The 25,924-nt window shown below is 37.3% G+C and overlaps 1 protein-coding gene across 3 annotated transcripts in view; it reads right to left on the bottom strand.

Annotated features, from left to right (window-relative positions):
• SEMA5A (semaphorin 5A) overlaps positions 1-25,924 on the bottom strand; it is a 312,341-nt gene that overhangs the window by 190,802 nt on the left and 95,615 nt on the right. For all 3 annotated transcript variants that reach the window (XM_053986784.1, XM_053986799.1, XM_053986790.1), the window contains 2 exons: positions 23,616-23,811; positions 6,078-6,177 (listed from right to left, as the gene is read on the bottom strand). In XM_053986784.1, coding sequence (XP_053842759.1) covers positions 6,078-6,177; positions 23,616-23,745 — 230 coding nt within the window. In that variant the 5' untranslated portion in view covers positions 23,746-23,811. The remainder of the gene's footprint in view (positions 1-6,077; positions 6,178-23,615; positions 23,812-25,924) is intronic.

Below are 25,924 nucleotides of genomic sequence, written 5' to 3'. Positions count from 1 at the left end.
ACTTTTTGTGGTCTCCTACTACAGTAATCAACTTGGGCACATAAAGTTTGCTGGAGTTGTTGGAGGTGGGGTGCAAGAAAGGTCAGCAGGAGAAGGTAAAGAGTCTAAAGCATCTAAAGTTTGGATATTTTCTTTTTAATTTTTTTAAATTAATAAACTGCAATGACTATGACAAAGGTTCCATTTACCCTAATAAACAGGTCATTTCTCTTTTATTCTTACTCTGAGTCAACTCCAGGACTCCTGGTGATGATGCACCATGTCAGCTACTCTAATTAAAATGCCAAGACATTAAATCAAAACAAGAAAAGGAAGGACTTTTGTGGAGTTAGTGAATTGCCTAGTGTCACTATGCAACCAGACTATTACCAGCATCAGTGCAAAGAAGGAGAAAACTGCAGAGTGGAACCAGGCATGAGCAGGAGACATATGAAGTTTTAAAAAATATTCAGGAACCTGATAGCAAGGTAGGAAAGACAAGCAGTAGGGGGGAAAAGACCTCCCTCTTTTTGCAGCAGTAAACTGAAAATTTCTCACAGATTTAGCATTAAACCATACATTAGATTAGATTGGGCTAGATTAGCCCAGTTTAGTCAGTAGAAGGACAGACATTGATTACCCTGAGCCAAGTGTTAAATGAGCAGTGATACCCAGATGGATGCTAAAAGAATAGAGCACCAATTCCCTCTGCCTGTGTATTCTCCTTGTATATGTAGCCCTCAGAGCACCTTATTAACAAGAAGCTCTCAGATTCTCCTGCTGGGAGCAGACAACAGCAAGAAGCAAATCTGTATAGTTATTTATTCCTTTTTTAGAGATCCTTAAGCCACTGTTAATGAATCCTTTAATTTGCCTTTTTGTTATTATGGCAAGTAGTGGTAATGGTTCAAATTAATGTTCCCAAACACACATCTAATTAAGGGAGAAGCCATACTGTTGCAGTCCTTCGTCAGTGAGATAAGGAGTGACTGAGGCAATAAGCAACCTCAAAGCAATATGTAATCCTAAAAATCAAGTTTAATTAACTTGAAGGAGAACATACAGGAGAAAGCCACCACTATTAGGATATTCTATGTAAAAAAAAAATAAGTAAGGTATGTCTAAATATATACTGGCCAATTAAAAATGAAGTTGGATAGCTTTGAGACCTATTTCTGATATTAACTATATCATTTAAAAGTATAGCTAAACTAGCCCAACTTGAATTAAAAAATAAAAAAACTTCCACATTTTAGGAATGAACTCAATCCAGGCTGCTACCAGTTCAAAATTCCAAGCACAGGAGGCTTGGGAAAATAGGATAACTTCATTTTCTCTTTAAAAATAGACATAATTCCTCTTATATGGTTTGAATAAAACCGCTGAGAAAACAAAATAAAAAGTCACCAAAAAAGAAGAAAAATAAAAAATTTGCCCTAAACTACTGGATTTCAGACATGCTTTTTGTCAATTCTTGTTTAGCCAAAATGGATGAAACACTTTTAGCAATTTTGGTTTATGAAAACTAGAGCTTCTATGTGTTATGTACACTGGCAGGAGATTAGGAGGGAAAAAATGCAATGCACAATTTGCCTGGGCAATTCACAGACTGCATTGTATCCTTCCCCTAATCTGGTGTTCTCCCCCTTCAACTGACCTTCCCAAAGAAACATATGGCAAAGTACTTTCACACAGCAATGAAGGCAAGGTTGTTCTTGGAGAAATCCATGAATCTTTAAGCCTACTGGTATTTCAAAACACAGAAATCACTATAATATTTTATTACAAGCTAAATATGTCCACCAAGTAACACACAGAGAAATATTTTGTCTGAATATTTTATTGGAATTTATCAGAATAAGATAAACAAGTAGTTTCTCATTTCCTTGAGCTTACTGAGGAGCTAATGCCCTAAGAGTAATCCTTCGCTGGTGCCACTTAATTATAAAAGTAAATTCTGCCCTGCCATATGGGTTGGCTTTCTTCTAAGAAAACAAATGAACTCCCAAGAAGGTTTCAGATTGCAATAGAACTCATTTATTTTTATCTGCCAGGTCACATGCAATATTAAGAACAATGCCTGGGGCACATTTTAAAGATACAGTTTCATGGGAGTATGGATTGCATGATTAATGTGAAGGCACATACTAGCCTTGGAGTGGTACCTTTCACAGATTGCTGCTGATGGCGTAAGGAAACTGAAACAAGGCTACAAGACTCCAGCTTAATCAACTCAATACCTGTAGGAGAACCGGATGTTTTGCAGAAAAAAAAAAATATCAACCAGTTATAACCTTCTCAAAAGGAGTGGAAGACAACCTGCGGAAGCTGAGGGCAGGGATAGGCAGACAGATACAATTGTAAACCATCTATTTTTGCACAGCAACAGAATGCACACAGACATCAGAAGACCACCTTTATTTCCCAAACTGGACAAGCAAGACTAATCTCAGCAATATAGGATGAACTTCCCAGTTATTGCCTACTATGGTGAATACTGTAGAATAAAATCCCTTGCATATTTTCAAAGACCTCTATATCAAAATTATTTGTGTTCTAATTTTGTTTGCCTCAGAAAAATGTGACAAAACTCATTATTTCTTGACTAAATTACTCATGGCCAACTTAAACTACCTGGTTGTCTGTCAACACTGCTCTTCCATTTGTACTGCTATACCCTTTTCTAGATGTACCTGCTGATGGATTTATGGGCAGGTGCTGTGCACACGCTCAGTCCATGTTATCCTGCAATACATTTCCAACCCTCTTCTCATCTGCCTTTTAGCAGTCCTTCCTTACATTTCTAACTAATTTCACTAAACGTTGTTCAAGCATATATAAACAGAATAGTACACACTAGCACAATTTAAAGTCTCCAAAGAACCTTGTGCAAAGAGACCAAAATTTCTCTATCACTCTGGGAGACACCTTTTGGGGTATCACAGGACCATATCTGTCTTTCCACATAGCTGTATGACATTATCAACTCTCAACAGGAATGCAGTCTGGATCCCAATTGGGATCTTTGCTACCATCTCAATAAGACAAACCATAAATATCTTTAGAGGCTGTAGAACTTCATAAATGAAAAAGAGTCACCTGCCATGAATATCAATAATGGAAAAGGGATTAAGAATTTCCAACACTGTCAAACTTCCCCAACAGTATTTTGTTTGATTTCTAAGGCAGAGGAATTTGGGATCATTAAATCCATTAAGGTGGAAAAAGTCAATAAGATGAGCCAGAACACAGCTTCTAACTGTGAAAGATCATTCCTCTAGTTTAGAATACTACCAAATTACTAAAGCAGAATCCTGAAGGTGCAAGGATGGGGTGGGCTGACCCTGGTTGAAGACCAGGTTCTCATCAAAATTGCTCTACCACTCCCCTCCTCAACTGGGCAGGAAAAGAAAATAAAACAAATGGTGCATGAGTTGAGATAAGGACAGGGAGACATCATTCACTGATTACCTTCATGGGCAAATAGAAACAACTTAAAGAAATTAACTAAATTTATTACCGATCAAGATCAGAGCAGATCTGATTATAGGCTGGGGATGGTGTGGCTGGACAGTGCCCAGGCAGAAAAGGACTGGGGGTGCTGATTGACAGCCGGCTGAACATGAGCCAGCAGTGTGCCCTGGTGGCCAAGAAGGCCAACAGCATCCTGGCCTGTATCAGGAATAGTGTGGCCAGCAGGAGTAGGGAGGTCATTCTCCCCCTGTACTCAGCGCTGGTGAGGCCACACCTTGAGTGCTGTGTCCAGTTCTGTCTCTCAGTTTGGGAAGGACGTTGAGACGCTTGAGTGTGTCCAGAGGAGGGCAACAAGTGACTGAAGGGCTTGGAACACAAACCCTGTGAGGAACGGCTGAGGGAGCTGGGGTTGTTTAGCCTGGAGAAAAGGAGACTCAGAGGTGACCTTATCATTCTCTACAATTCCCTGAAAAGTGGCTGTAGGCAGGTGGGGGTTGGTCTCTTTCTCCAGGCAACAACTGACAGAACCAGAGGACATAGTCTTAAGCTGTGCAAAGGGAAATACAGGTTGAATATTAGGAAAAAGTTTTTTACAGAAAGGGTGATAAAGTACTGGAATTGTCTGCTCAGGGAGGTTGTGGCCACCATCCCTGGATGTGTTTAAGACTGGATGTGGCACTCGGGCCAAGGTTTATTTGAGGTGTTAGGGCATGGGTTGGACTCAATGATCTTGAAGGTCTCCTCCAACCTAGTCATTCTGTGATTCACAGTGAATGGATTCAGTCCACCTGCAGTGGAGACTACATGCAGAAAGTGCATAGTCAGTAAGATTATCAGTGCCATCGACACTTGCAATTTTGGGACTACAGCACCCTGATAATTGGTTGATAGTCTCTGAATCTAGGACCCCATGATGTACAATGACTCATGGGGCACAATGCCTAAAGAACAGAAAGGTGTGTAGCAAAAAAGATGTACTGATATCAATAATGCATACAATTAGAGAAAACTGCTGGCAAGTTTAGGTATTCTAAAGGAAGATCTCCATGGCCAAACACAACAACACCGGAAAGGTTAACATTTAGAATGGAAATGCAGAATAACAAAGGGAAAATCAATGCCTTCTATGAACAAATAGCAGCCAATTATACTGAACTGTGTAAAACAAAATTGCTGTAGTAATTTTAATAAACCTGAATATTTCTATTTTTCTAATTTTAGTCAAAATAAGATATATAAAGCTCTGAAGCTTCATTAACTCATAAGAAAAAGGAATCTTTTGATGTATGGGATCTTCTGCAAAAAGCAGAATTAACAGCTGATTTTTGTTGTAGTCACTGCTTATCCAACAAAATCATCCAAAGCTTATCTCATAGTGATTCAAAAGGCTTCATCAAAAGCAACGGTTTAAATGAGCTCATTTTTTGCTCAGATTTGGTCTCCAGATTAACACTATGGAGAATAAAATAAGAGAGGAAGGAGAGAAATGTATTCTTTTTTTTTTTTTTTAACAGTTACTAAAATATCTGTACAGAATGCACTGATCCAACACACATTTCCATGGGTCCCGGGGCCTGGGAAGATGCTCAGACAACTTATGATGACAGTACTTACAGAGTAGCAGCAATTGATAACCTCATATCTTGTTTCACTGGGTAGCTTACAGAACTGAAAAATCAACATCAAGGCACAGAATACCCCATTTCATGTGGGCCAAAGATATATGAATACACACACACACACACACACACACACACACACATACCTATTTCCACACTCAGAAAGTTTTCCCCTGTAGATAGGCAACTTCCACTGGCCCATGGAAAAAAGTTTTCTTACAATGCATTTTATGACTCTGCATGTTGAAACTCATTTTCAGCTAAGAAGCAAACTGGGAAACAGAAATACATTCCAATGCTAAACCTAACAGATAAGTGAAGTGACTAGAACTTTGTTAATTCAAAAGTAAAATATATTCAGAAGGCAGGTGTGAATAATAAGTTTAGATGGTTACATTTTTTTGGCCAACCAAGATGTTTTACTACACCTCATATGCTAAGAAGAAAAAACAGTGCTCAAGGACTGCCACTGCTTCAGTGTTGACATCTAAGACAGTGTCACTGTTGATCACAGCTTGAAGAGCGCTCTCCTACTGTGCAAACAATGACTATCACCCACTTTACCACTAATTCTGCAGTCTTTAACAGATCACTCCGGGCATCATAGTGAATAATTACTAGAAACATCCCAACACAAAGAGCCACATTGTGTAGCCAAATTTGGGATCATCCTAAGCTTCATGCAATGGCAACTTTTATCACATTGCCATATGGCACCTGCTTGTTCCACCGTATGCACACAAGATTTGTGTACTCCAGGCCAGTCCTCTTATAAATTAGGATAGTGTAAGCTATTGTAAACCTTGATTGTCAGGCAGGCAGTCCATCTTGTAACTCTGGTCAGGGATTAGAGAAATAAACATACATAACATTCAGTTTAGTGGGTCTAGAAGGCAGGGGAGCCACACAAGAGCACACTGATATTGGAATTTGGCTAAATATTCCTTATCAGCAAAGAATAAAATCCAATCTAGTGCAACACAAAAAAGAAAACAGATTTCTCACCTTGCTCCAGCAATAAGCTCTTTTTGTCCTGGGTCAAATGTTAACTGTGAGAAGTCCACAGCATCTTCTGCTTTGAACACGTATAGCCAAGGGGCAATTTCTAAAAACAATCAAGAAATACAACTTTTACTATAAATGTTATAGGTGTAGTACCTCAGGTAGCCACCATTAAATCTGCAGATATTTCATGTGGGTCTGCAAGTTTTCTCCTCATGGTCCTCTAAGGAAACATAGGAGACTTTCACCACCATGCCATTTAATTTATAATACAGGCCTGTAAGATATATATGGCAGCCATCTGATACACACTTGAATCAAGTATCCATATTTTGTTCTGAATTGTTTTTCCTCCTTGGGTAAAGCAGAAAACACCACAGTACAACTGCAATTCTCTGACACATACTCAAGTAAAGTTCGATTCAATTTCCATGCATCAAAAACAGCTGAGAACTAGAGGTTTTTTGTTTCTTTTTTTTTTTTAAGAGAGCTATTTAGTTATTTATTTTCTTTACAAAAGGATCTGATTAAGTAAAAAGGATGAGGAAAACAAGTTTGATTTTTCATCATTTTCACAATAAAAAGGTTGAGAAATGTGGGATGAAAAAAAATGCTTGACATTCACTGAAGTTTTTTTTTTCCACCTTCCTTTTTCAGACCAATTTAGTGCTACATCAAGCAGGGAAGACAAGCTTGTGAGTTGCTGAAAATTAGCAAGGGGCATTACTTCTATTCAGAATATAAACTTGTTCCTAATTTCAAACTTAAGCACACATAAATAGATGCAAATCAAATCCTTAAATATTTTCATTACTAGTAGTTCATTTTTTCATTCATATCACTAACTGGCCACTAAAGAGTTTGGCTAAATAAATACAATATTATGGGAACAGAGCATAATTTTTTTTTTTTTTACTTTTTTTAAATAGACATATAGAATATATAAAATTGCTGTAGAGAATAGAAATGGTAGAAATGGCTCACTAAAAAAAAGTCTAGTTGTACAAAAACCTCATTCTCTAGAATTCTGCAATTCTCAGGACAATGATTGAAGCTTTGATGTTTTCTTTAATGTAGTCACAAAGCATTAAAACTGGAACTTACATGAAAGGTGAAGATGGCTGAGCATGTATGGCATAATGGGCTGTGGGCCTGTCTATTTGAAAATTACAAGTGTGAAACAGTCACTTGAAAGACCAAAGACATGGTCATGACCATTTAGAACACACAGTCAAAACCAACCCAACCCCTCTGCGGGTGCTGCAGAAATGCAATTTTTGACACTGGTATCATTAGTTGCAGCTCAGGTTAGAAACATTCATTCTAAGCTCTCTTCTTTACTCACTCATTTTGCTTTTGCAAATGTCTCAGTTGAAATAATCCATATCTGGTGCCTGTTTCAGGATGATTTGTTCCTAATTTAAAGTTTTAGCACAAGTGGGCTATCCATTCCTAAGGAAAGGGCCCAGGAGAAAAATGTTATTCTGTGTCAAAACGTGTTCAGCCATTGCAGAGAGCCATTAAATGCAATGTGCAGAAGCTGTATCATCATATACTTTGGAAAAACAGATGGAACTGTGAAGTAGAATCACTTGGGTGTCAGAAAAGTAACTTCTGCATTTTTAATGTCAGCCCGTATGCATCTGGGCAATTTCAGGCTCGCAGTGCCAGTTTGTACATGTTCTGCAGTAGTTGTAGATAAATTCACTGTTCATTTCCATCTGCATTGGATGGGTGCTCAAACCAGGATTCCAATGCTGGGGTGGAAAGGGGATATGGCCACATATTAGATAACTGTGATTACAGCTGCCATCAGGCATTACTTCAGATGCTGTGCAGAGAACCCAACAGGATTCTGAGGGAGGAAAAATACTCATATACATTACAGGCCTGTATATATAGCCTTATACATACTTACTTATCTATTTTTATTTAAATATATATATATATGGCTACACAGGCAAGCATAAAAGAGGTGTTTCCTAATTTTTTTGTACTTAATTTTGCAGCCTTAAATTTTCAATCATGCATTTCATATGAAACAATCAATTGCAAAGTTCTAAAATGTTAAGAAATTAGGTAGGACATGAAGATGAGGAAATCCAGAGGTAAATCATGAAGAATCTCACTTACTGGCAAAAGAAGGAAAAACTAAAAAAAAGAACAAAACAAAAAAACAGCCAGACCCACTGTGGAAACATCAGTCTCTGAAAGAGTGACAAGGTAAGCAGCTGAGAATGGAATTACCCCAGCTCTATATTGACAGGACAAGTAAGACCCTTGGTCTTCTGAAAGGAGAGGAGTGTCTCCCCACAGCATGAGAGGCCAGGGACAGTTCAGTACAAGAAGTATTGCAGTGCCAAAAGGCTACAGGGAAGACTGAGATTCAAAACTCAATTCTCTTCCACTTGTCCTGCTGTCTCAGCAAGACACAATAAAGCTTCAAGGTACAGCAAGCAGGTGATTTAGACCACTTCCAGGTGTGGAGCAAGGGAGCAGGGGCCAGGCAGAGCAAGGCAAGCCCAGACTAGAGAACAAGAATGAGGACTTGCTAAGAAATCTCTCTGAAATCTGAATCCTCTTCAAAATATAAATTATTTTATCCTGTCTTTGTTGCATTCAGCAGTGCTCTTGCTTGAGGGAATAAGGTCAGGAAGACCAAATGGCTGCTAGAGCTCTTCTTTTTCAGAAAACACTCTGAAATTGTATCTCTTGTGTGTCACAGTGGCAGCATGTGTCACACAGAAATAAGTATTTATGAGATAAAGCTACAACTTCATGACACTTTTGTAAGGGAAAATGAACAAAAACACAGTGCCTGCAAAAAAAATTTTAAAAAAGGCAATCCAACCCCATGTACACTGCAAAAGTAAAAGCTTATGTAACTAATTAACAGAATAATTAAATTTCTTTTCACTGAAACAGTGAAATCTAACTGAAAACCCATAGGTGAAACAAGACTTTTTAGTTTTGCTATGAATTATCTCCTTAGAGTGAAAAATTCATAATTAGCTACTAAAAGCCTAGAAATTATTTTTCTTCCAATTAAAACTATAACAGTAAAATATCAAGAAGTAATAATTTAAATTTATTAATGGTTTTCATGCAGATACAACATGACAAGCTTTACACAATAACATAGTTGTACATTTTGTGCACTACAACAGTATCATAAATAAATGTGTAAGGCAATTAAGCTGCCCTGCCAACAGGTAACCTAATAGTATTGCTTTCTGGTCACAGGTGACAAACAGCAACATCCCTACGCTTTCCAATCCTAACCCTCTCCTTCCCGACATTCCCCTCCCTTTCCTCTGCCCTCACTTCATGTGAATTACAGTAAAACACCAAGCCCTTTATTGGCTTCTCTCTTCTTACTCCTGATACTGAGAACACTTATTGAAACACACCTTCAGCCTGGATTTGTTTTTCCTTTAAAACCAAGAAGGCATGTTTGCCATTCTGCAGACATCGACCTAGGACTCAAAGCTGTCCAGGGAAAATTATCATGATATACATACAGTCATGACAGCAGGTGATGGCCAACACTCACTGCGTTCTTTTGGTACATTCAAGACAGACTTACCCTTAGCAACAACAAACAAAAGAAATTTTCATTGCTATTATAGGACTGTAATCTGCAGGCCTTATAACTCAAAAATATTCCCAAAAAAATCCCCACTCTCTCATGGAACTAAAAGATGGATGTCAAAAAAAAATCCTTCTGAGAAGGTACAGGTCTCTTTCACACGCTGGGAACTGGATGCTATGGGTTTTCCTGGGGAGTTCGGGTTTTGGGAGGGAGGATTAATAGCTTAGATTTAATATAAAACAAAGTTTGCCGTGGTCCATAAATCTACAGCAAAGCAAACACACCGGATTCCACCGAGCGCAGAGGAAAGGTCAAGGAATTCTCTTAAAGAGGTTTAAAGACAAAGGAGGTTAACAATCAAAGCTGGGCAGAAGGACATTAGATACTCATATTAAAAAAAAATAAAAGACCAGAAACCTGCCTCAGTTTTACTTTAAATTTAGTATCTGCCCAACAAGCCATGACTTGTTTGGTTTACATAGTTCCAAGGACTCCCCAAGGGCTGAGCTCTACAGTTCTTTGCAAATGAAATTGTAAAGTTCCCTCTAACCTAAGTTTCATTCTTCAGTACTTCAAAGTAAAGGTACAGTAAATAGTAGAATAAATTGAGAAATTACTTACAAGGAATAGAATGGTATATTTAGAACCAAATTCAGAAGTGATCTTTAATAATAATATAACTTGGCAAATAACAAAGTCAAAAGACAATAAGAACCTCCTAATTTCATTTAAAAATTAACATAGATATTAAAAGTTCTAGTGTGTTTATGGTGTATATATGTGACACCTCATGCCATGGTGTCCTTTTTGAAAATAGTGAGCACAAAGTTAAACATGCACAGCAGCACTTTCTTGAAGAAATTCTGTTAGTAAAATAACAACAATAGCAATAACAATAATAATAATAGAACAGCAATACCACTACAGTAACAGCAACAACAAAAACATCATAGTTGAAAACTAGCAGATTTGCAATATTAACAGAAGTCTCTGGGTGGCATCAGTACAACAAACTCGCCAATCTTATCAGAAGAAAATGAAAATATATTTCTGCATGCTAAAGCTATTTTTACAATTAAATGTATCTAATCTAATGATGATACAATAACTCCATCTTCCTGAAGCTGTGTAATAATTTTAGCCTTAGATCTCTTCCTGTGATACTCAAGTTACACTACTATCCTCTTCAAAGGCAGCGAGACATGTCACAAGTCTCCCCAGGGATGTGCCACACGGACTCCATTACATCACCCCCGGTGCCCTGGTGACAGAACCATTAACCCCAGGGGAATCTATTAAGCAAGGTGTCAGGGCTGGCAAGAGGAGATCCACCTGTTCATTCATTCAGCAGGTCCTGCCTGGGGGTTTATTCTCAACATTTGTGCTTGAAGGACACAGCTAGGAGCACTTGTAAACACTCTGCTGTGGCACTTTGGGACTCCACAGTCTCCATCTTAAAACTAGAACTGAGAAAAACAAGATTTTCTTCAGCAATTTCTGTGCACCATTGGTATCGATTCAGTGTGACTGTTAAGTTCTCATTTTAAAATTACATTATATTATAAATATATCTGTGAATAATAAATTCACTCAGAACAACTTCAGGTTAACAAGCATTTCTCTGTGTTGGAAAAACAGGCAAGAAAAATGGCATGACAGAGACTGTTGCAGAATCTTTTATGATTCACTTTTGCCTATACTTTTTTCTTACACTTCCAATCACCAGTTTTCCTACCTCTTTCACACTGTATTCTCTCCTCACAGAAATGTATTAAACACACCCTTGCTGGTAAGTCATTGACTCACTGCAGATGAAAGGAAAAAAGGTGCCACAGCTCAAGTGAAGAAAGGAAATACATGCCAACACTATTCCACAGGTTCTAACTAAAAAATGTTTAGTTAGAAATTTCTTGATGACTCCATCAAGAAAGTTCACCAAAAGAACAGCTGTACTACTTCTGAAAGCAATCACAATTCACACCCCTGCTTACCAGAAAGGGGCTGAGTGAGGCCTAGTTTGTCAAAAATAGAACCTTTTTTTTTTCTAGAACTTGTTCAAGGCATGTGTTTCTCTGCATTTGCATGCAATGACTCCAATGTTCTAAATAATTTTTATCAGTAACTGTAAAAAAAAAAAGAGTAAATACTGGGTAGAAAGCAGCTATAGTTACAAACATGTAACTGACAATATAAGGTATCATATACAGGTTTTTTTTCCCTCAGGTGACTTTCTGAAAATACAGTTGCAAACAATCTTCTGGATTAGGCATCAGAGCTTATCTGGTTGTCATTGCAATGGAAAGAAACCCATTGCTGCACCTGAACAAACTACTTTGTGCACTCCTCAGGCTGTAGAACCATGAAGCTCCGCCACAACTGTGGCGGTTCTATTTCTGGTACAAAGTGTTTAAACCCATACAAATGCAACCTATTTTTTATATACTTGTAGAGTCATGCTTTATTTTTACTTACTTTGAAGCAAATTCCTACTCTAACTTTAGCTTAACTCTGTTGCAAAACAGGCCAGAGCAGACTTTTCCCAACTGGTTTATTTCTGTTGGATGCATTAACCACAAAATCATTAAAAGTGCCATTTCTTTTGAGAAAGAAAATCAAAAATATGATAAAAGAATCATAAACCAAAAAAACCTAATCAAACAGCTATAATTAACACAGCAAATATTTTTTTATTTCTCTTACGGAAAAGATTCATTCTACGGGTTACAGTATTCCAGCAAAAACAATATGCTGAATGATATTCATTACAAAATCTAAGCACAAACATCTGCCCTGCTCTTCTTCCATAAGGCCCATGGTAGAAGCCAAGCACTTGGAAGACAGCAGCTCACTGCAAAGGAGAGAAAACCTGCCCATTACAGGCTGCTTTTCCTTTAATTCCAGACATATGCTTTCTATATGCAGTGTTATATTGGTAGATGTGCTTCCAGGACCATATACCTCCTCAGTTTTATGACCCTGACTGCTTATTACAGAATTGTATCCCCAAGGTGACTGCCTTGCTCATGCTGTAGAGCCTTACTCAATGAGTCTGGAGAAAATCCCACAGGGAGATTGTGTAGAGTGCCCCTTGCCTAGGTTGTACATCCAGAGGTGCTGTGGGATGCAAAGCCAGTCACACCCAATACAATTACAGTCTGGGTATCCATTAACCCTTCCTACATGCTCCTATTGCTGTCCTCCTTTAGCATGCATTGCAGGGGCAGACAAAATAATTATTAATGCAACCTACAACAGTAGAGCTTAAAGGTAGGACCAACACTTCGTTTTGGTTTCAGAGTTGAAATTAACTAGAAGGAGAAAAAAAATGCCCAAGTAACACAACACTAAGTATTAGGCACACCACCAGGATGAATTAGAAGGCATCAGGAAGGTGCTTTTTCTGTAATTTTTCATACACAAGAAGTACAAACTACTGCATTTAGAACTGTAGTCAAATAAACAAAAAAGGACTAAGCAAGTCTCTAACATTTAAACTCCACAGAAAGAGACAATATTTTCTAGAAGAAAAAATACAAATTGAAAAGACAACGCTCAGCGCTCAGCTCAATGCTCCAGTGAAATTCCTGGAAATTCCTGGTCCACCTGTTACTAGAATGTAGTTGGCATGTCCACTTTTTCATAGGTAAGGTACAAACATTCATTTGTCAGGCCTAAGGAGGGCCACAGATGTAAATAAATCTAATGGTCTGTGCTACCAGAAGGCTCTAACAATCTAATTGGAATACACCAGAAGCAGGCTGAACACAACATATGAGAAGAGCAGTAGTTCAACAACAAAAAGACAGGATCACCCAACACCATTTAATGCTTTTCTGTAAAATGAAAGGATTAGGACAGATGGATCTGTTACAGTACTCAGTATTGCATTTTAATGAAAAAGGAATTTCACTTGCAATACAGAACTCATTTATATCACGGCTGTGTACAGAATTAAGAGTGTGTGGATGGACATCATAACTGGGACATGAGAGAATATATGTTTATATGTTTAGTCAAGCCCTTATTTTTAATAAAATTGAAAATTCAAAATATTTCCTATAGAAATTATGAATATGTTTTAATCAGAATAATATATTGAAAAATATAGACATTCCGGTAATTAGTGATTAGACAGTAGGAACTCTACAGTTTCCAAAAAAGGTGTCCAGGATGATATATGAAAAAACAAAACATTACTTTTTTCCAAGAAAAAAAAAAAGTCTAGGCAGGGAAATTTAATGCAATCCAGTCCTCTATAAAGGAAAAGATGAAGTTACAAAGTTGCCCAGAATGATTAAATCAGCAACCACAAACTAAGAGCTCCTCTTTTAAGTCTTACCACACTACATTTGGTTCTCCTTTGGAAACATGAAAACATGTCAGACCTCCATCTGCATTTCAGAGCTCATCTTTGCTTATAGGGGAAGAAAAAACGAAAGAAAAAAAGAACCAACAAAAAGACAAAGCAACCTCAAAACTACAGATCCCTTTCAAGATGCAGTATTCTGGAGGTCTCTAGATCCCATAAACAAACCAGCTGCCTTCTTTCTATTAAGCAATAAAACTTAATACAGTCCTGAAGCTTGCTTTTCCATACAAAGAGAACTGCAGAAGCCAATAAATAAATATCTATATCTAGCCTTATCTAGAAGCTCTGCTAGCTTCTCGTGCTCCTCTCCACTTTAAATCATTTGTAATAAAACAAATCCCAAGACCATAAACCTCTTGATATTCCCCAGAAAGTTTACCACCTGCTTACTGTGCATTCATTTTATGAACAGCTATTACAGCTTCAGAACAATTTTGGAGGTAATGAGGTAGGGCTGTAAGTAATTTATTATTAATGGGGAAAAGAGAAAATGAACATACTTCCTGCAGTATATGTTTCTTGACTTTGAACTTGAATTTCTTTCTTAAGCCTATGGTAAACTTGCTTCCTTTTACTCAATTACTTTCATTGTTCATTGATTCTCTCAGAAGGCACGAAGTGGCTGCCCTAGCCACCTGTCTACTGCTCTCCAGGCAGTCACAGCAGTTGCCCTGTCCCAGTTCCCTCACCTGCTTTAACAACGCACTCTAACCTTCAAGATCTAAAATCTAGCCTGCATTCCTATTTTCTCTGCCCTGCCAGAGCTCCCCAGCTAGAAGTACATATTGCTGCATTCTTATGTGTGTGCATATGTCTATTACTAGGATAATTAAAGGGAATTTGGGTTCTGACTGTCTGCGCCCTCAGGGAAGAGACAGGAACATCTGCTGCAATGCCTACTTATTTCTTATTTTTCTGAACAAGGGTTTGGAATTGTTTATGCTTCATTGTTCAAACACACATATTGCATACAAATATAAGAAAGTGTAAGGGAAAAAAGACTGAACCCCCACCTAGATGAAAGTGGTTTCAGCACTTCCAGCACAGTCAAAAACCACTAACTTCACACCTCATCCAGCACAGAGTCCTAATGCTCTTCCCAGGGAGAGCAGCTACTCCTTATAGTTAGAATCTCTGGTCCCTGTGCTGCTGCTGCCAATTTTCCTGAATATGATGGAGAGAGAGACTGCCCATGAAAAACATTTGCCATCCTCAGTCATGCACTCTCTTCAGAGGGGTTTAACCTTTCACATTTTAACACTTACATGCTGGCTTTGGCAGCCAGTGGAAGAATTCATTTTGAAGGAAAACGTGTTGTATACTTATGGGAAATGATTATTTAATCTCAAGATGGAGTTTTGTAAAGAAATCTGCTCAGTTTTAATACATGTATTGTAGGGAGCAGAAACAGAATGCAGATTGCCCATAGACAGTTATGCACTGTTATTTTTGTTGGAAATATCTATGCTTCAAATAACAAGACCTTTTTTTGCTAGAAATGACCATCCTGCAATGATGCATTCTTACTTATGTTGGCATATGAACATAACAAACTTTTTTATTTACATTGTTTCAGCAAAATAAAATTTCTTGATCCTATCAATTCTGCCCAAGTCAATTTTGTGACTTTTAGCTCACAAAATAAAGGTCAGATGATATTTCATGAAGAAATACAAAATCCAACAAAATAAGACACATTATAAAGACAAAGGGTATAGAGAACAAAGCCTGACACTAATCTTGTTAAGAGTTTGGAGCCAGGACTTCAAAGAGGAATATATTCCCCACCTCCTCCACTCCCCCACCACGAAAATAAAAATATGCCCCAAAGCCAAAAAAAAGAAAGCAACATGCAAGGAAAAAAAAAAAAAAAAAAAAGAACCACAACACTACAATCAACACTTCTCTTTGTAGAACTTACTTTTGCTCCAAAAGACACTGCTAAACTCCAGGCGTTTGTCACTATTAACAACTATTTTAGTAGATTCATTGTAGTGCTGGTTGTAAAACAGTCAGGTCGTAATTCTGAGAAATGGTAGAAAACAGCCATAAATCCATCAAAACAAAATCTGAAGTGAGCACTGAAAATGGAAAGACAAGCTTATGACAAGTCAAAGTTTGGTCCAACCTGAATATGACAAATTGTCATGTAACAAGTAAGTATCTATCACGTTCAGCCACACAAAATCAGCTGCTACCCAGTGTCCTAAAGTCCTGTCAACAGCAGACAAGCACTGCCACAGAAGGAAGACAGGGAAGAAAGCATGTGAAAAAGAAGCAAACAACACTTTGAAGAAGCACTGACTGCGGTTCTCTATTTCCACCCAATCTATCTAATAAACAGACTATATCTTGGTAAGGTTATTGGTAAGGCTCTGGTTATTTAAGAAATTAGGAAGAAACTTTAAGTAATGTTTTTCTCCCCATCTCTTAAAATTCTTGAAACTTCAGAGCTTGAAGCAAGGCCAAAGGATGGGCCAGGGTTTCCCCAATCTCTCAGCCAAAGTGATAGGCAGCAGAAGGTGACATTCAGTGACAGGCAGTAAGGGCAGCAGGTGCCATCAAGTGACAGAAATACAGACCCCATAAACACTGCGCAGGATCCAGAAGAGAAGACCACTGGGATGAGTCTTTCCAGTAACTGTGTCACTAGAAAGTATAAAAACAAAGTTGCCCAGGAGCAGATGGCCAGTAATTGCAATTGTTGACTTCTTTTCTGACCTAGCAGTCTAAGTTATTTAGAATTATAGAATGGTTTGGGTTGGAAAATATCACTAAGATCATCGAGTCCAGTTGTTAACCCAGCACTGCCAAGTTCACCAAGTCCCCAGGCACCACATCTCCATTGAATACATCCAGATACGGTGACTCCACCACCTCCCTGGGCAGCCTGGCTCAATGCACAACAATGCTTTCAATGAAAAAGTTTTTCCTAATATCCAATATAAGTCTTCCCTGGCAAAACTTGAGGCCACTTCCTCCTGTCCCACCACTTGTTACTTTGGAGAAGAGACCAACCCACACCGTGCTACAGCCTCCTGTCAGGCAGCTGTAGAGCATGATAAGGTCATCCCTGAGCCCCCTTTTCTCCAGTCTTTTCTTATGAAAAAAAATTAAAATTGTATCTGGTGGGGGAAAATATTAAACAGAAAAAAATTAGAGCAATATTGCGCTCCCTCTTGCTCTAAGCACACATATCAAAAAATTGACAGAACTTCATCTGCATATGAGCTCTATTTCTTGATTGCTGATCTGTTTATTTAACATATCCCAGTTTGGATGATTTACAACATTTTAGCAAAAATACAGCTCTTTTGAAGAAGAAGAGAAAAAGAACAAAAAATCCAGATTTTAAGTCCATCTGCCCACTTTGTACAGATTGAATGCAGCAGGAGCCTCTCACTCATTTTGCTCTTTGTTAACAACCAGAGAACTGCACATGTTCTAAAGAGCCACATTAGGGCAATAAGGAACAAATCAGCCATGGGAAGGCTCATAGGAACATGTCTGCACAGCTCACTAGTCGTTGTAGCCACTGATAATTTTATATTATTGAAATTTATGAAAATTATTAGCATTCCATGAAGGTCCAGCACTTGACTGGACGCCAAAATAATTGTGAATTGATGCTTGCTTCAAAACATGATCACTTTCAGAGGAAAAAAAAGTAGCTGGTATGCAAGTCCTTTGCTTTGAGAATTCATCCCCTACCATTCCTTGATTTTTATGGGAATGGGCACCAATGACACTGGGTGATTCAGGGAAATATAGGAGGATAGTAACCTTCAGCCTCCAAAGATTTTTTTAGTTAATAGTAAAGAGTTGAAGGTTGCTCTTCCCCATCAGAAGCTTGATCTCCTCTACAAAAGTAAAAGCAAACCTGATTCAATAAAGAAAAATATATAGAACTGGTAAAGGAATTATTTTCCTCCTTAAGAGGGGCTGGTTCTTGGCAAGGTAGCACAATCTTGTAGTCCTATCATCTAGACAAACAAAGTTGCAATATCTAGCAATCAACTTTTCTTCACTGACAAATCATCTTCATTTAAAGAAAAACCCGAAAGATGATACAGAATGGAAAGCAATACACCCTAACACCACTACAGATACTGGCAGAGCATCTTTGAAATGTATTTATGAAGACTTGAAAAAAAAGGAAAAACTAAACAGCTTAGTAGGCTACAATTAGTTTAAAGGAAAACTTGCAACAAGATTAGGATAAAGAGAAGAGTACAAACAAAATCAAGTTCATATGCCATTTATCCTCCTTCATTCAGCCCACATATTATTTCCTCTTGGCACATGTTAAGTGCTTGCACTCCGTACACAAACCACAGGATAAAATGAGCAGAGCAATGTACTGAGTCTATATTACTTACACAAACATCAAGTAAGGGAATTCTGTGGTGGTCAGACAATAAGGTTAAGAAAATATATTTCTTAGGATTCTCTAACCAAGGAATCAAAAATAACTATGCTATTTTTCTTTTCTGGTTAACCTCAAGTTGAAATGAAGGGTTTAAGTTCATTTCTTCTATGGATTGAGACATGCTATTTTTGAGCATGTTTATTCAACAGATAACTTTGTTACAGCACAGTATGTATTTAAATTATCACTAAATATAGCTTCTAAAATTATGTAAATTGATGGGTTTTTGTTGAGACAGCACAACTTTAAATTCTGATTATTCTATGTGAGCCTAGAAAAATGAGATTTGCACCAGAGCAAATGATCTCTGCTGTTCTCCCAGTATCAATTAAGTCAAGTTCACAATTGCACTTTATTTCTTATAGAAAAGCCTAAGAAATTCAACTTTATGCAGATAAACTGCAGGACAGTCAATACTAAAAATGTCATGCCTGAAACTGGATTTGGGTCAATTCTTTTTCCAACTCACTCACACACTGCTAAGCAGTTGTGATGGCTCCTTCAGTTCTACCTCATGGATAGTGCCTGTCTACAGAACGAGTCTTCAGCTGAGCTTTGAAAGGTCTGGTGTTTCACAGTTCAGCAAAAGTGTGTGTCTGGAGAAACAAGCTGCCACTGTAACTACTTTTATCCTTTTTGTTGACTGTTTTCATTTTTGGTTTTGTTTTGTTGTTTTTTTTTTTTTTAAATAATCTAATAAAAGGTCAGGTCCCCAGAAAGTTACCACAAAGGTTCAGGTGGAAACAGAGCACCAGAGCAGGTGGACTATGAAATGCTAGAAATATTTAGACAAACATTACACTACTCAACTGTTTTGCTTTGGGTTTTTTAGAATAGTTCAACCCTTATAAAGCATCATTGTTTCTCATAGAGCTAATGTGGGTTTTACAGCCTTTTCTAACTGTTCAGGTTAAACACTATAGTATAATTCCTTCACTATAATAAAAGAATGTTTTTTTCCAAGTAGCTGACCATCAGTAAACCCTAATACACTTACAGAGCTAACATTTCAAATCTGCATGCAAATGAAAGTATAACCAAATGAAATAAAATTTAATAAAAATAAAATTTGTATGACTATCTTTAATGAATAGCTTATTTAAGCCTTTTCTGTCCTAACTCTTAAGCTACTTCAAGAATAATTTCCTTTTTTTTACATTGTAAACATTTGGAAACATCTGTGTATCCATTCTGTAATCTGCACCTTCTTTCCTTTCGCCCAGTTCTAAAATACATTTCATTTATAAACTCTTGACTCCAATTATTAGAATTAGGATAGCTGATGAATTCTTAGCATATGAAGACAGATTTTTTTTTACTTTTTTTTTTTACTTTTTGTTAAGCCTGCATTTCAACAGCACATTTTTTGTGCTTCTAGACACAGACTCCTCCTTAGAGAGAGAGAGAGAAAGGAACTTTTAAGAGGGACCATGTACCATAAGTCAGTTTCACCACATAAAACACTGAACTCCTCACTCTGGGCTGATCCTGTCAATCTCTCCAATACTTAGATGTCTATTTTACATTAATCTGTTTTCTGAGATAATTCCTAACAACTTGAAATAATGAGAAAAGGAAATTTTCAGCTTCCAAGGAAGACACAAAGCGCCTAATTCTAGTTGAAGGAAGCTCTATGATAAGAAATTGTAGAGCTGCCAACATTTTCTGATCTATAGCAGACTTTCTTATTTATAGATTCTGGAAGAGCAAAAAGGTGCATTATGCAGTCCTAATATTAATTATGCAGATAAACAAATTACAACATGCTTATCAATACTGTGTATGAGAGACACAAAATGAAATCTTTGGGATCATGTCAAAAGTCCCTTCAAAGTGTGTGCATCTTCTGCTACTGTATCTTCTTTTTCCTCTTCCACCAGCTAACAAAGTACTTGAGCAAAAGTTCTCAACTGGTGGGTGAAATTCTTGCCATTTCCTAACAGAAGATATATCACAGTCTTCACCTAAAACTATTTAGCTGGAAAAATCAGTGCTAGAAATAGTATATGCATCTCTACACAAGGTAGCTTGACAGAATCATCACCTAAGTGAGCAATTTTTGATGAGCAGTGGGAAAGAAAGCAAGCTCTTTCAGGAGATAGACTCCCATTTCATATTTCACTGTGACAACTCCTGGGGACTATTTTGTCTTTTTATTAGGTTTTTTTTTTTGCAGCTGTTCATCCATACTCTACACCAGACTCTCACTCCATTAGTTTTATTTAATAGTCTATACTTCATCTACCATACCTCTCAAAGGAAGACAAATCAAATAAGTACATTGCTACTTTGGCATACCAGAAACTACAAAAAAAAAAAAAAAAAAAAAAAAAGCTTTGATCAGTTATAAGTAAAATAAAAGCATTGATATCTCTGTAAAGTTAGTACCGAGTTTACAAGCTCAAAAGCACCTACCATTCAATAGCACTCAGCCTTGGTTGATGTTCAGCATGCCACACAGTATTTAGCTCTGGTGGATCTAACACTGCTACAAGATGACTTTACAGACCAGGGCATTAATGCAGCACTCAAAGGAATTTTGACTGTAACAAATTGATTTCTCAACTCAATGTTGGTCTAGCAGCACTAACGACATCAATAGATACAAAGAGCATTTTCCTATAGGCATTCATGAAGTCAGCAAATGTCTCAGGAAGAATATGGATATCAGTAAGGTCAGTTGAAACCTGCCAACTCTTATTGCAAGACTCATTCAGAGAGTGGCTTCTCACACGCATCTCTCTTCTTATATTCTGATACCCCAATTAATCTGTTCCTAACATACAGATTGAAAGACAAACCTCTCATGCACTTTTTCCTAGGTTCTCAAAACTTCTGTTTTCCATTAACTGGCAGTCCTGCAACAAGTCAAATGCTGTGTGCCCACACCAACAAGGTTACCCAGCTATCACATGCTGTATGCTGCACTGCAAAGGTGTTTCTACATGTCCTTTCCACGAGTTATTAAGGACTCTCAACAGATCATTGTGTGAAGTATGAACCACAGCTTGTCAGAATATTTTTCTAAAGATGTCAGTTCATAAAGACTAAGGTACATCATAAATATGTACTAATTAATAGTATTTTTACCATAAAGCATTCAAAACCTTACTAGATCTTATATTAAAGATCTGACCATTAATGTTTCTATATAATTATGTTTCCCACATATATATACAGTAAAAATAAATTGGGTTTTTTTTTTTTCAGTAAACTCTAAGTGTGACACTATCTTTGGCTATATCAAAAGATGCAACTGGAACAATATGGCCTCTATCCCCAAAAAGCCTTAGCATAGTGATTAGAACTGGAAGGACATCACTAGAAATTAAATATGAAAGAAAACAAGGGATGTCTAGAAGGCAGGATTCGTCAAAATTCAAGAAACCCTCCTAAATATTGGCTGAATTAGATTCATGAAACAACACATTTTTAATCAACTCCTAGAACATAGCACTGCTAATGAGTGTCAATTATTTTCTTTTACAGTTGCATATACAAAACCAAAAAGTACATGCAGTGATCTCTTATTTGTGAAATTAAGAAGCTAAGTGCCAGAATTTTAACCGTTCTACCTAAATTACTTTAATTTCAAATATTGTGTACGTGTGTTCTGATTAAAAAAAGCATTTTAAACTAAATTATACCACAATATGAATGCTAAGGAAACCAGTATTTCATCAGAATAACTCACACTATTTAGCCCATCAATAAGTGAGTGATAAAGGTTCCTCCTTCACAATACACTGGTGGTTTGCTGTTCCGAGGTACAGTTCATTCTCCAGTGTATTCAAGATCAGGACAGCTAGTACCAGTACTATTATTAAACTATTAAAGTGCCAGAACAAAATACTTTCTGTAAAAAACACAACATTATTTTCTCAAAGTTTATGAAAAGAATGGAAACAAATCTTTTTCCAATTAAAATTCAATAAATTCTAATTCATTGAAATAAAAAACTTACACATGTGCTTTCTTAGAGAAACAGGAGGAATGCAGTGTGTAATATAATACATCTTAATCCCTACATCCTCATAACTAGAAACTATTTGGAACTCCCTCTCAGTTGTGACAGTAATGGAAAAATCTCAATTCAAATAAACAAAAAAAGGCAGAGAAGTTATGAACTGCCTCAGGTTTTTACAGAAAACATCCTCCAAGTATTCTTTGCTTTGTTCCAACTGTTCCTCAGCATTTCACCCCAATACTCAAGATGACAACCACATGTATGAAGAGACTGCTGTGGTGAAAGAAGGAACTCGTGCAGCTCCAATGCAAAAAGGGCTGTATCAGGTGTAAGCTGGGACAAGGAGGAATTTAGAAATACCATATGGGCATGCAGGGATTACGTCAGGTTAAACAAAGTTCAGTGGGAGCTACCATTTGCATTGAACATCAAGGGTAATAAGAACAGCTTCTACTGCTCCAATAGTAATGGAAGTTTGAACAGGAATGAAAGGTTGAACAGGGAAAATATCAGCCTGCTGCTGACTTGGGCAGATGACCTAGTGGCAGCAGAAATGGATGATACTGAGGGACTCAATACCACCACTAAGGAATCTGTTGTTTAGCAGAAGGAATTCAAGAACTACCATTTGGAGAGTAAATGTTTAATACCCCTTACCCCACGTGAGCCAAGAACAAGTGGAAAAACACTAGGATTGATCCTGGGACCCATCCTGTTTAACGCCTTAATAAAGAACGGGAGGCAACAGAATGGGAGTCTGTAAAGTTTGTAGATAACACCAAATTCACAGAACCGGCTGATAAGCTTGAGGGCAGGGCTGCTACCCAGAGAGGCCTGCTTGGGGTGAAGGAAGGGGACAAGAGCAACTTCATGAAATTAAGTGCACACACGTAGAATTGTGCACTTGGAAAGGAATAACTCCATGCAACAGTACAGGCTGGTTTTAATCACAAAGGAAAAAGAGTCACCCACCTTTAAGTGATACATTCAGCTACAAATGCTGAACAAAATTTGAAAGCCTAATTGTATTTAATTTGCATAGAATACGGCCCAGATTTTTATATAACAGCACTGAATGCACCTTTTTTCCCATGTCATTCTACATTAAAAGCAGAGGTTTCCATGAAGTGATTACACAATACTTAGCCTACTTCTGGAAAAGACTTTTGGCATTTACATCTTACCTTTGTATGCAATAATTGGGTGCTCAGCTCTGTGGCAGTGGGTATCTTCTGTTGTTGACTCCAGTAGTCCTAACACCCCAAGTCCTGCCAAGAGCAGCGTGAGGAAGCAGCTTCCTTTCATGGTGGTCATGCTGTCCTCCACAGCAGTCACTTCTTTTAACTGTCTACTCTTCTTGCACTCATGTGGAAAAAGCACCTGGAGAATCAAAGAAATTTATTTAAGAACGAGAGCAAACCACAGAAAAAATTAGACAATTCTTGAAGTTGAAAACAAAACAACAGTGCTTCCTTTCTGTGTAGCATTTGACTATTCAAAAGTATGGTGTCAGATGCTCCTCTAATTACTTCACAAGCCTATCATCAGTTACCCAGTTAGGAAAATTGATCTATCACCCAACAAGATTAAAAAAACTGATATTCATTACCCCCTCTCCTTTATTTTGTAACATATGGGGAAAAGAATATTCTCCAACATTTTTTTTTTATTTTATCCTCTTAGATAGAGCAAACATATTTAAATCAATCTTCCCTGTTCACTGGGATCCACTGCTTCTTGCCTTGCTTTCCTCAGAGATGAAGGAGTGCTTTGACTTCTTGTAAGTACAAGGTAGAAGAGGAATTGTTCCCTCATATGAATGACTACTTTGAGAGAACAACAGCCCTACAGCACGGATTTTTTACCTATCTGTAGAGTTTGTATGGAACAGCACAGAAAGGGGTAGGACAAGATTCACCTCAATGCTCTGACACACACTTCTGCTTTAGAGCAGTGAGAATCACTGGTTCTGACACTGACCTTGTCCCTGTCCATTTTCTGACTGATGACAAGGCTGTGAATTGCAGACTCAAATGACAAAGACTCCTTTCCAGTAAAATTTAGATACCAATCAACAATGTAATAGTTTTCATTTAAAATCAGAAAAAAAGTTGAAGTTCAACTCCCTGATTTTTTGAAACATCCAATAACCAGACCCTTATATAAGTAATAGAATATGTACAGTGTCAATATAATTTTAGGTCCAACCCAGTTCCTTTAGTTTCATCACTAAAAATGTGCCAAGCAGTAACAACCCAAAAGAAACCTTCACCACTAGCAGCTTTAGTGAGTCACACAGGCTTGCGTGCTGATAACACACAGATATGAGACATCACTGCCTTTCATGGGGGAAGACCGGAGATTTAAGACAGCTCTATAAAGGCAGAAAGGTCGCTCTGCTAATTAATGAGAAATTCAGGAAAAGAAAATCAGCAATTTTGACTTCTAAAATGTTTGATCTCACTGAATTGTAGTGCGCTGTTTAATAAGGTGGAAACTTTCTATTTGCATAAAATAAACATCCTAAATGCATAAAACAAAGGGCTGTTAATGAAAAACATTCTACAATAACAGCAGTGTGTTGTTCTAAAAGCTACATTCAGAAGGCAAAATGGATAGTAAACATTGGTCCCTAACATTACTAGCACCAGACTTCATAAGATTAACTCCTCTTCTCTTACCACCTTATTTTGCTGCCTTTAGTAGTCTTCCAGCCTAGACGTGGACACATCTAATTCTCATTCATTTAAACTAAAATAAATAGATCAAAGGCATAATACATCTGAGCAGTAAATTTAATAGTCAATTTTAGCTTCTTTGCTGAATTTGCTTAAGTTACTGAAAAAAAAGGAGGAGAAGCTTCGAGGCAGTTAGATTCATATCCTTACCTTCCTAACCAGTGTCTTATGTTGTCATGTACCAATAGTAATCTGGCCCTACAAACTGCTTGTGGCTCACAACAGGCAGTATCTGATCATAGAAATTCTGGATACTAATGCATGTAGTGTATAAAGCACTTGTTCGAATGTTTAATAGTCCATTTTCTGTAAGATTGATATTTGTATGTATGATGCACTATTCTTACACAAATTCAAGTAGTTTATGTGGGTTGTAGTGTTCCTATTCCTAACTTATAGATCATACAAATACACTACTAACCGCTACTTCTAATTCGTATTTCTATAAGATTATGTTTGTGCATTTAGGAAGCAAAATTAAGGTCTGATACCTTCATTAATGTCTCAACTTTTTTTTTTCTTGCACACAGTACAATAGCAAATATCCCAAAACCTAGAAATACAGTACTTCCATGTTAAAAACAAACAAACAACAACAAAAAAAAAACAAAACAAAAAAAAAAAAAACCAAACAAACAAAAAAAAAACTTTATTACTTTTAATTTTGAAAGTTTCAGAAATACTCATAAATGTGTGAATATAATGGAAAGAAAATAAACATGAACAACATGAAACAATTGTACTGAAATCACAGC

The sequence above is a fragment of the Vidua macroura genome, chromosome 1, assembly GCF_024509145.1.
Source record: "Vidua macroura isolate BioBank_ID:100142 chromosome 1, ASM2450914v1, whole genome shotgun sequence".
NCBI lineage: Eukaryota > Metazoa > Chordata > Aves > Passeriformes > Viduidae > Vidua > Vidua macroura.
Note: the sequence above shows the minus strand (reverse complement) of the source record. Positions and strands in the feature narration are given on the sequence as shown.